Below are 12,335 nucleotides of genomic sequence, written 5' to 3'. Positions count from 1 at the left end.
TAGTTTTTCAAATTTTACTGGCCGAGTTCAAAACGACTTGGGTGGAAGATAGCAGATTTTGTTGAATGCAGATCCTATGATGATGAACTTTTGAAACAAATTCTATGGTCTAGCCAATATTTTGAGATTAAATTTAGATAAATGTTTTTTTTACCTTGTCTATCTGTGTACAGTACTCCTATATATATATAAATATATAGGAAAATAATCTTTTTTGGTCAATCTCTTTTGTTTTTGTTTAGTTCCCTTTGTGTAAAAAATTCTTTCTATTTCTACATTTGTTTCTTCCTCACTTTCCCTTTTTTCTTCAGTTTTTGAGGTTTCTTTTAGTTTCTTAATAAAAATAGGTGATAGTAGTCTAACCAAATAGTAGATATAGGTAATAAATAAGGAAATACTAAAGAATATATATAATGTTACAATTATCGAAAAGACACTATTTTATAAGAGTTTTAGAAATTAAAATGACAAGACATTAAGTGAAGTGAGGCGAATCTTGATTTTAAAGATAATAGGTATTTAAATAAAATTACATTAATGTTTAGTGTTTAACCTTATTCAAAGTATTGAGTATGCTTTTGGATACATATCCTATTTTCTATTTATAAAATTAGAAAATCGTGGTAACTTTTATATTAGATATATTGGAGACTTACATTAAAAAAAATAACGGTGTCAAAAACTAACTAAAAGAATTAAGATATCAAAAGGTTTTTGATACTTCAAATTTTAAAATTTCTAAAAGTGATATTTAAAGACATAAGATAAATCAGTTTTTTTTTTTTTTTTTTTGGTACAAAATGTATCCAAATAGATACTAAATATATGGTTTCTTTGAGTTAACAACATTGGTAAACCATTCTCTAAATCTATATCAAATTAATGTTTAGAACCTAGAGTTTATGTTTTGGATCTAGGAACTTGATATATCATATATTTGGAAGCATCATGAATATCGAATGATGCTTTTTTGGATAGAAATATTGCTTATTTGATTCTCATTTTGTGGTTATATGGTAGTTCTCATTGACAATAATTTTTTTAAAATAGTTCTTAAAAATAGTTTTTTAGGTTGAGAATTCAAGTACAAATAAAAACAAAATTCAAAGTATTCTTTATATTTTCAAATATTTTACTTAATACCAAAAAAACAATTGAAATCACTCATCTTTGTTTAATAAATAATCTATGTATTTTCATAATAAACTCTAAAAACAACTATTTCCTATTAGAAACCCAAGTGGTTTAGAGCTACCTTAGTTGAACCACTGAATTTTTCATCCATATCTTAAGAATTTTTGTACTAAGCTATCTTTGTCCAAATGAGATCAAAATTATATGGTTAGATTCATTAGGGAGTCTAATATTACATAAAAATAATGTAGAGTATGATATTCTTCAAAAAAATATTCAAAAATTTGAGAAGCACAATTAGTCCAAATTGTCTCTATGAACCTTTCACCTATGTTTCCCAATATGTCTAGAATTTTCTCATGAGGAAAACATGATCCAAACCCAACTTCACATTCTTGGGAAATTCATTTTTTTTCTTTTCCATAAAGCTAACTCCATAAACCCAATTCAATATATTATGTTAGAGTTGGTTAATTAACCCTAATTTGGGTCCTTCCAATATTGAACAACTTGGGGTTCACCCATTGTGAGTTGAAAGGTATCACCCAATTCCCCTTGAGTATTCCCCTTGAGTAGCAACATCATAGGATATAATTAATCCTCCTACACTTCCCAAAAATATCAAACTTGAACTTTAATATTTTCCTTCACTTTTTTGGCAAAAAAGGTCCAAGAAGTAAGGAAAAATGGTTTAAAATGCTAATAATTTTCACATGTGCAAAAACCTAATTTCTAACAACACTTTTTAAAAGAAGAGGTGAAAGATGAAAAGAAAGTAGAAAAAGGAAAAATATCAAACAACATTGTTTACCTTTAATGTCTCTTTTAGTTAGGGATGTAAATCTCTACTCCATGTTTGTATCCAACTTCTACACGATTTTTTGTAAACAAATTTTTGAAGAAGAATGAAGAAGAAGAAGGAACCCTAGGGAAAAGAAGAGAAATGACCTTCTTTAGATTTTTTTCCCATTTTCTAGCTCTTTTTCAAATATGAATTGACATAAGTATCCTTATTTGCATGAAGATGTAACCAAAACATCCTTGGTTGCCACCAAAATTTCAAGCATACTCCCTTATATCTTGTAGTGCCCAATTCTTTGTCTCTAAGTATGACATGTGACAACCCTTAAGTATGACATGTGGAACTTATAATATATCCTCAAATTAATTATACTTAAACTAATAGTCTAATTAATATTTTTTTTAAATTTATTTTTTTGTCTCAAGGTAATTGCTCGAGTCTTGACCTATAATTCACTACATGCAAACCCCTTATGATATGGTGTTCATAATCTAACAAGATAGTGCTATCACCTATCAAAATTTCCTCTCTTCCTTGAGTTATAGATCTACCATTATTTGATCAATTGACGTACTCTAGCTTTGAGGAGCTTATGTCAAATCTCTATTAAGGAAATGCTATGGTCATAGTCTTTTATATCATGTTTTTTGGATCACTCCAAAGACACATTATCTCAGTATCATGATATATCATGGTGAATTTATTGAAAAATTTGTTGTCACCAACTTCCATCTACAATGACTCAATTCATAGGGATATATGACTACTTTAGAGTCTCATCCATAGGCCAAAACCTCCTATTGACTTTAGCACATGCTTAATATCCTCTCAAGGTTAAGAGTTTATAGAATATAGTAGTTTGGTGAATTGTTAAAATTGATAGCCTTGCATCATAAGTCACTTTAACCATACACACTAGTACGCTCACCATGGGAAACTCATCTAGATAGTCAAGACAAATCATCTCTCCAATTTGTAAGGAGTGTATTATTATCTCTACTGGATTGCCTAAATCTACTAATCGAATATGAATAACTCATTAACTTACAAGAAACCCATAACTTGTATATTTTGTACAACTTCTAATACACTTAAGTCATGCATTATATAAAAGATATCAATATGCATGTATACTCAGATAAACAATTAATGCAAATAGGATATTAAAGGGAATAATACACATAAATAAATAAATTTATTGATGAATCTAAAATAGTTACATCATGTCATGCTTTCCAAGACTCTGTTCTCAATCATGCTCACCTTATTGATACTAAGACTATTGATACTCTTAAGGTTAATGTTTAGTATTTTTCTTCTAATGGCAACTCCTTGTCAGACCCTACTTTATATCATACTATTGTTGATAGCTTGGTCTATTTTACCATTACATATATGAACATTACCTATGTTGTTCACATTGTTAGTCAGTTTGTTACTTCTCCTATTACAATTCATTGGGTTATTCTTCTTTGTATTTTATGATGTCTTTGAAGCAGTGTATTTCAAAGTATTTAATTTCTGTCCACTTCCTCTTTAGAGCTACGTGACTATTCTGATGCTAATTTGGCTAATGATCCTAAAGTTCGCAAGTCTACCATTGGATTTTATATATTTTTATGGGATTCTCTCATTTCTTGGAAGAGTAAGAAACAAACTATCATATCTCGATCTTCCATAAAAGCTGAGTATTATGCTATGACATCTACCACTAGTGAAAGAGTTTTGTTACATTGGTTACTTATTGATATGGGTGTTTCTCTTTATTATCCCACTCCAATGTATTGCAACAATAAGAGTGCTATTCAAATTGCTCACAACTCCATCTTTCATGAAAGGACCAAACATATTGAGATTGGTTATCACCTCACTCACCATTATCTTTAGTATACCACTCTCACTTTGCCTTTTGTTCCTTCTTCCTTGTAGATTCTAGATTTATTTACCAAGTCACACCTACTTCCGCGTATTTAGTTTTTAGTTGACAAACTCTCGATGCTTCTTGCAATCGCGTCATGGGTTTGTAGGGGGATGTTGGAGTTATTTATTTATTTATTATATTAACATTATTTTCTTTCTTTTTAGGAGTAAGGGTGAGTTTCTCTTTTTATTTTTTTATTTTCTTCCATTTGGTATATTTAAACTCTATTTGTGTTGTACCTATTTTTAAGAGAGTTCATAATAAGAATCCATATATATTCTTTTCTGAATCATTTTGGATTTCATGAAAGCAACATAACCAATATATTTTGATATATAAAATCATATTATGTAGGCAGATAGATAAACAAATATATACTTTTTATTAATATTGATTATGAGTGTATGTTAAAATTTATTGGACATCACCCCTTCAAAACAATTGAAAATCTGAGAGGATGAGAGTAGAGTTCTATATGTTAGGAGATGAGTGAAAATTTATGGTTCATTGTTGAGAATTTTTTTATCAAAATGTTTGTTTCTCTTATAAACAAAGAAAAAAGAAAGAAAGAAAGAAAGAAAGAAAGAAAGATATAGAGAACACTTGTGTTTTCATACCTATATTTATTTATGGCTTTAAAAAAGAAAAAAAAAAGTTGTTTGACTTGCATCATTTAAGAGAGAACACAGAACTTGTTATTCACAATTGTACTATATGAAAAGATTATGATATTTTTCCAAGACAATTTCAGCATCATACTTGTCCTAAGGCTTTGTATGATCCAATAGAAGAAATTTTCTCAAAGTCTTGAGTTCCAATTGATAGAGAACAATTTGTGACTACTCAGTTTTCTACAGCTAATATCACAAAAAACCGGCCTCAACCAAACTTTTCTTCATGAAAACAACCCAAAGCTGCAGATAGATTTGATGCTGTTTGTGACGAGGAATCACTCCATTTATTCGACATTTTTGAAACAGAGCAACTAGCTTTCATCATAGTTGATCACGGAAATACCACACATACATATTTATAGATCATAATCTAGATGATTAATTCTGAGTTTCAGTCGCATTGCACTTCAGATCCATCTACAAGATGAAGGGTGCACTGCTTTGGAGCCAGGCAGCAGTTGCATGGAGCCGTGAGCTTCTCTTCGCCTGATGAAACACAAGTCATATAATCCACATCCAAGCAGTAAAGCGGGCAAGCTTTGGCGCCAAAGCTTTTGGAAGTCTCCCCCAGCAGAACTACACCTGCTGATGCATCATGAATCAGCATATGTGATCAAAATCGATTATGCCATGGTACAAATCCAAAACCCTAAACCCTAAAACAGGTTGAATAAGAAGAATTAGTAATTCTATGAGGTACATAATCCTACATCTCAAATTTTATTAAAGCTTAACTTGTAGGATTTGGGCTCAATATACATACCCACACATGGAGATATTGGGGGGAAAGATACCAAATAATGGCAAAAGGGGAGAGGAGAAAACAAACAGGGAAAACAAATATACAAATTGCGGTGGCTAAAACCCATGACCTCCCACCAAACCAAATTCTAATATCATATTAAACAACCAATTTTCTTGAAAGTTTAAGGTTGTACGATTTGGGCTCAATATGTATATCATGTTTTGAAACAATACCATGCTGCAAAACCCGAAATCCCAAATCTTAAACCCCGAACCCGGTTGAATAAGATGAATTAGTAACTCAATAAGGTACATAATCCAGCATCACAACACTCATATCAACGATATTAAATGTTTTAATATAGTAGAAACAAATTAAGGAAGGTTATTAGGAGTACTACGTACCGCAAACAAGGAGAAGAACAAACACCGAGAATTTCATGTTGCCCATCGTATATGTTTACAAGGAACTGGGGAGATGGGGTTGATATATATAGAAGTATATGATGTGATCAAAAGCCGAAATTTAAAACAGAAATGTGAAAAGGGGGTGGTGCATGGCGCTTGTGAAGCTGAACTTAGTCAAATTTCTGGCCGGGTATCATAATCAGTAGGCTGCGAAAGTCATGTATTTGAGTGAATGGTCAAAAGTGAAATCGTTAGAATGGATTCAGTCAAGGTCATAGTTTGTGGCTAGTTTATCAGTAATGATAAAGATTGACCAATCAACCCAATAAAAAGATAGTGAGAAGCTTGAACTAGAAGGGAAAAAACATGCCAAAATGGAGACGTCAACCATGGGCTTCCCTTCCCTCAACCTTTTCCTAGTTGTTCAAGTTTAATTTCTTCACAAAAGCATGGATTGTTTATTGGCCACGGAAAAGTCCAAAGAAATATGTAGTTGTGGGTTCATATTGATTTTAATTTGGTCAGCATTAGATATTTCATTATTTGTACAACTAGCACTTTCCGAAAAATATGGTATAGCGGTTCCCAATTAGTCAAGTCAACAGCATCATTTTTTTTTTCTTCCACCCAATGACAAATCACTATTTAAATTGTATAGTCTATTAAAGGTCATTCATTAAATGAGACTTTTTTTAGTTGCTAACCAAAGGATTAGAAAATATTAAGAGCATGATATGCATATTAAACCTATAAGTTTAAACTTTTAGAAAAAATTGTAGTTCAACACGATATCAGAGTTTAGTTTGGTAGAAGGTTTCTCTACATTTTACATCCAAATTCTTCCTTCGTTGAATATGAATCCAAATTTTATCTATCTCTCTCCATGTGAGAGAGTGCCCTCATGGAAGGTATGTGGAAAGTTAAAAGAAAAAAAAAAATAAAGAGATTCTTAGTCATGCATATCTAATCATTGATTAAAAATGAATGATTAAAAAGAAAGACATTGATTGTATGTAGCTTGAGTCAAAGTCATAGTTGTTAGCACTAGCAAGCTTTATTTATAATATTTTATTATTATTGAGATTAGGCCTATCAATTTTTTTAGAGACGACAAATGATTGGATAAGTCAAAGAAGCAAATTTTTTAGATAAGTTCTTTATTAATCTAAAATTCAACAATCAAGATTTGCATTACACGTTTCATATTAATTTTCCAACTCACGATTCTTAATAAATGTACAATAGATATTAACAATTTGATCTCCTACTTTTTTTAGTGGAAGTATTCTCAATTAATTAAGTTAATTGCATAGTTTGTTTTCACATATCCAAAGTCAAAGTCAAAGTCATTATTTCAATGATATATAGTCAACTAATTAGATGTGATTCAACATATGTGTGTTCCATTTTTCTTTTTCTTTCTTACGATGATCAAAGACAATTTGACTATTTATGTCAGAGTCTAAGAAGCAAAGATAACAAATGGAGTTGCGTGTCTTCTTGACTTATGATTAAGATGAAAAGAAAGGATTGTGTATCAATTTGTTTACAACATCAACATTAAGTTCTTTTTTTAAAATACCAAAAATATAAAAGCGAAAGCCATGGATCATACCTCCAACCATAATATTTAGATTCACTAAAAATGTTTTAATAATAATAATAATAATAATAATAGAATAAGAATCCACAATCTGCAATATATATCACGTGGGACAATTTTCAATAGTCTATCCAAGGCCTATTATCCATGTAAAGATGGATAAAACCATAAACTCTCTTATAGACTAAAGACCTAGTATTTGCATTTTTTTTTTTTTTTTTTACTTTATAATATCTTCTTCCCATCAAAGATGATAAAAAAGGAGTTGGATGGGCAGTTATCTCTTCCTCTAGCATGCCCACAATATCATGGAAAATAATTGTTAGTGAGGAATCATTAAAATTTAAATTCTTTGATAATGGAGTCACACAAGTATTTTGATTTAAGTTCTTTTCTTTCTAAGAGGTGGAATAGAATAACTCGATTGAAGTATAATGATCATACGTCTATAATGCATTGTATGTCCTATAATAGGTCTCATTCTTCTACCCTTTCTCGAGAGTCGATGATTATTCATAGCTATTACCTTGACACCAAAGAAGAGTTTGATCCAATGCTTTATTTTTGTCTTAGCTGAACTTGACTTGATATTAAAAGTATATTGATTTTTCCCCAATAACCAAATACTTGTTTGTAAATATTGCATATTTAATTTCATTCATAAATCCATGCATGCCTAACATTCTCCCACTTGATCCATATATCATAATAAAAATTAATACATAATAAAAAAAAATTCTCTTAGATTAATACATGTAGTTGGTGGGGATGAACCTTCATTTAAGCTTGATAACATTTATTATTAAAATGTAATAAAGATCAATATATTAATGTAAGATTAATATATTCTCCCTCTAGCTTCATTTTCTACTCTATCCTATTCCAAATTAGGTTTAATAATAGATGTTGGTTCATTTTCTATTTAACACCTTAGGTAGTGACCAACCAAATTCAATGTCATTTCAAACTCTTTTGTTTTGTATTTTGAGAAAATATTGCATTCGTACTTTCAATGATTCAGATTCAAGGATTGAAAATGATATATATATATATTTTTTTTTAGTAAAAACCTATTCTAATACCAACTAGGGATGAATCTCAATGATAATTAACTACACATAGAGGGGGATGAATAGGTTTTTTTAAACAAATTCAAGAGATCCTCCAACACATAATATATTTCCTTAGAAATTCTGATTTGTCCCCATTGCAGTCATGCCATTTGATTATGGCTCAGATGGGTGTTATCAACAAAATTTATAAAACCTAAATCACCTCACACTAGGGTATCATAGCTAACATAGTATAGTGGCTTTAGGATCGTCCATAGGGATGGGTTTTCATTGCACAGTTGACTTAAATGAAGGAAATAAAATGGTGTTTTTTCTTATGAAAATTAACTTTTAAAGAAAATGGAATTGTGGTTGCTAAGATTAAATTTAAGTTAAGCAAAAACAATAAGTGAAATTAACTACAAAGAAAAGGTCTCTTGGAGCTTTAGGTCACTAGGATCGAGTTCCTTAGGCAAATGGGGAGATTCCTGATCTTCTCATCATGTTGGGGATAATAACATAAAGGATGGTTATCTCCCGAACCGGTTTTATATTTAGCAATTAAGATTTGATCCAAAGGGTTCATGAAAAATGGTAATTGCTTCCCATTAATGGCTTCAAACACTAAAAACCCTCACCTTGAACCACCTTCCAATGGCTCGTAAATGATAACTAATAGACATCCATGGATCTAGCAATAAGCATCCATAGAATCCGAAAAGCTTACCAAGTATTGGCCATTCAAGGTGATTTTAAGGGACTTAAGGCTAAACCTTGAAATAAAAACCATTGATGGTTAACAACTACTGTCATTTAAAGCAAGGATAACTCCCACCTTTGCATTCAGGTCCTTCACCTAACTTCCATCACTCCAAGAAACGTAAAACCTAGCCACTCATCCCCTGAGAAATCATCCTCAGAGGTTGTTTGGCTAGAAAGAAAAGTGAAGACAAAATGAGAATGAAAGGCAAAGCAAAAGCTCTGTATATTTCTTACTATGGGAATTTTACAAGTGTTTAATGAAAAACATCCATACATCTCCTTCTGTCTCTCTCCTTATATAAATGCTGCCTAAAAGATATATAAAAAGATATATAAGAAAATATCTAGGTTGGTTACAAGGAGAAACTAGGAAATTACACAAAATATCTGAAGATAAAAATCTAACGGAGTCGGTGCACAGGAAGATTTCACATGCCGTGTGAAATTTGGCATGGTGTGCGTCCTTTGGCTGTCTCAAGTGGTTTCGCATGGCGTGCGAAAATGCTAGTTGTTGGATTTTTTCCTTTGGTTTTCTTCCTTGCATCTCTGATCGGCTTGGCAAAGGGCTATGAAGTGCTCCAAAGCTTGGATTCTTCATGTATTTGAGCTTTAACTTGCATTGCCATGGATTTCACAAAATTCTCTCTCATTCTTGGCTTGTTTCAATGATAAAAAACACCAAAACTTGCCAAAAACTTATTAGTAACCCTTGCTAGGTTCCTTAATGTGCCAATTGAGTTAAAAGGTATTAACTACTACTCAAAAGTATTTAAAACAGTTAATTTCAAGCTATAAAAGAGTACTTTTTGAGTAGTAATCACTCCCCCCAATCGACATATTGCTAGTCCCTTAGCAATTAAGGAGAGATAAAGAAGAATAGACAATAAAATAATTTATAAAATCATGCTAATCACTCCAAAAAATTCTCAAGTGGCATGATATGGATAATACTCTCTCATGGAACATCAAAAAGGCAAAACCCAACCTTCAACAAGAGTCATCAAATATCTTGCTTAATGACAATTTATAAAGAGTAGACATTATGCAAATTTAAGCATCAAAAGAATTTCCACTTCCAAAGGTTCAATCCTTATTTTTCCACAAAAATCTAAGTGTTAAGCTTATTAGTTTCCGATTATAGTATGTCGGACTATTCTCTTCCCCCAACCTAGATCTTTCTCAAACTTTAGCAAACTGACCAACCTCCAATAGGCTAAGAACACACCTCTTTTATTTCACAATTTTTTTCATTATAGGAGTGCAATGCTAAAGGTATTGTTTTCTAAAGTGCCCATGTAATGGGGATCCATCGATGACTCCCAACCAATCAAGGTTTTAAGGCATCAAGCTTTAAGGATCTTTCGACCACTAACTCCTCAGATTTCACCCCAGACTTTTGAGATTGAAATTCAATACCCAAGCACCTACAATATGTTAAACTCCACCTATTCACCATTGTAACGAGCATTGAGGTCGGTGACTCCCAACCAATCAAGGTTTAGGGCATCGGGTTTTAAAGACTTTCGCCGTATACCCCTCGAACCTTGCTCGGATTTCAAGGCAAGCGAAACACTTTGTTCTTTCTCCATTTTTTTTTGAAGGCTCATTAGCCTTTTATAATGTGTCCCAACACTATTAAAACGAGGTCAAAGGTACCAAGTCAAAATTTTCCTAAGTTCAAGGAGTGAGATAGTTTTTCATCTTATAACTGGAACCTAATGTGCACAGTGTGTGATAAGATTAAAGTGGAAGAAATAAGGTTGAATTCCATAGGAGTTTCAATAATTCATCAACTTCAATAAGCATAATACAAACTTTAAGATTCAAGTAAAAAGACAAGAACTCAATTCCTCCCATTTCATTTTGATTTTTCCTTAATAAACATGGAAAGTAGAGTGAAAAATTTTAAAATTAAGCAAAAAGTAACTAAATTAAAAAATTAACCTAGCATTATTTTAGCAAAAAGTAACAAAATTAACAAATTAACCTAGCATTATTTAACAAAACTTTCTTCCTCGACTCTCCCCCCAACCGAGATCAGCATTGCCCTCAATGTTTCAAGAGCAATTGAAAATAAAGGGAGGAAGTGGTACCTCCTGAGTGAAATGGAGTCTGAGTCGTAAAGGAGAAACCACATGAGTAAAAAAAACAAAAGGGTAATAAGTAGAGGAAAAAGAAAAAAATGCCAAGTAATATGAGATATAAAAAATAATGTCTATATTTTAATTTGAGAAAGTACAATATGAGATATGATCAGGTAATACATCCAATCACATAATATAAAGCATCAAAACAAGGACAAATCTCCACTAATATAATATGGAAATACAATAAGATAAAGAGATGTCCTATGATCAAGTAGTGGGAGCCTCAGGTGGAAATAATGCATCCTCCGGCGTAGTTGTGACTGTGGGAGGCTCATCCTGAGGTGGTGGAAGTCGGACCTCTATTGGTGTAGTGTCCTCAGCTGGAGCTTTAGGCGCTGAAGATGCGGGAAGGTCAAGCTGAGGTGGAGGCAAAAATCCTAGGTGCTGCTAAATCTGGCGAAGAATAGTAGTCTGCTTGTTCTGATGGGCATGCATCTTAGCCATCTGCTGGAAGAGAGCAGAATGGGTGGTGGTGAGTGCCTGAAAGGTATTGATTACTACTCAAAAACCACATATTTTAGATACTAACTTTCATGTGTTTTACACCTTTTGAGTAGTAATTATGCCTAATTTGCCCAAGTAATACATTACTACCCTTGCAAGTGATACTAATGGTTTTTGTTGAGTTTTGGAGATATTTTAAGGTGATTTTTGAAGCATGGAGTGACAAATGGAAAATGAATGGAGGAGGGTACATAATGTGGTCATGAGGAAGAGGAAATGCACTTGAACCAAGCTTTGAAGCTTAATTGAAGGTGGTGGAGATGGATTAAACATGAAGAAATGAGAGAAGTTGTAAAGAGGAGCCGGAATAGCATAATTGTCGGTTTCGCATGACCATGCGAAATTTTCGCACAGTCATGCGAAACGCTCCAGAAGAACGAAAAGGAAGCTGTTGCATTCTCCACTTCGCACCATCATGCGAGATTGCTAGGGCTCGTGCGAAAATTCATTTCCTCCAGCTTCCTTGATGAAGAAGCATCCGGAAGACCTCTAGAATGTTGCCAAGTGTCATTTTTACCTTGGCCTATAAATAGAAACGGGATTAACTCATTGAAGGACTTTTTTGATACATTTTCTAATTGTAT

The 12,335-nt window shown here is 32.2% G+C and overlaps 1 protein-coding gene across 2 annotated transcripts; it reads right to left on the bottom strand.

Annotated features, from left to right (window-relative positions):
* Positions 1-4,644: 4,644 nt before the first annotated feature.
* On the bottom strand, positions 4,645-5,766 carry LOC117927172. 2 transcript variants are annotated; one of them, XM_034846604.1, is made up of 2 exons: positions 5,681-5,766; positions 4,645-5,113 (listed from the first exon to the last, which is right to left on the bottom strand). In XM_034846604.1, the coding sequence occupies exons 1-2, from the start codon at positions 5,724-5,726 to the stop codon at positions 4,923-4,925; spliced, it is 237 nt and encodes a 78-aa protein (XP_034702495.1). In that variant the 5' UTR covers positions 5,727-5,766; the 3' UTR covers positions 4,645-4,922. The 2 variants fall into 2 exon arrangements, with proteins under 2 accessions (XP_034702495.1, XP_034702494.1); XM_034846603.1 differs by having other exon boundaries at positions 4,645-5,116; positions 5,681-5,741.
* Between the last annotated feature and the right edge of the window lie 6,569 nt (positions 5,767-12,335).

Source organism: Vitis riparia, chromosome 12 (assembly GCF_004353265.1).
Source record: "Vitis riparia cultivar Riparia Gloire de Montpellier isolate 1030 chromosome 12, EGFV_Vit.rip_1.0, whole genome shotgun sequence".
NCBI classification, from domain to species: Eukaryota; Viridiplantae; Streptophyta; class Magnoliopsida; order Vitales; family Vitaceae; genus Vitis; species Vitis riparia.
The sequence above is the reverse complement of the archived record's forward strand: the minus strand, read 5'-3'. Positions and strand labels throughout refer to the sequence as shown.

Excerpts from the sequence above, each read along its gene's own strand:
- LOC117927172 (XM_034846603.1), bottom strand. The coding sequence starts at position 5,726 with ATGGGCAACATGAAATTCTCGGTGTTTGTTCTTCTCCTTGTTTGCG. Across the intron at positions 5,117-5,680 it reads TGTTCTTCTCCTTGTTTGCG|CAGGTGTAGTTCTGCTGGGG; the intron begins GTACGTAGTACT and ends ATGATGCATCAG.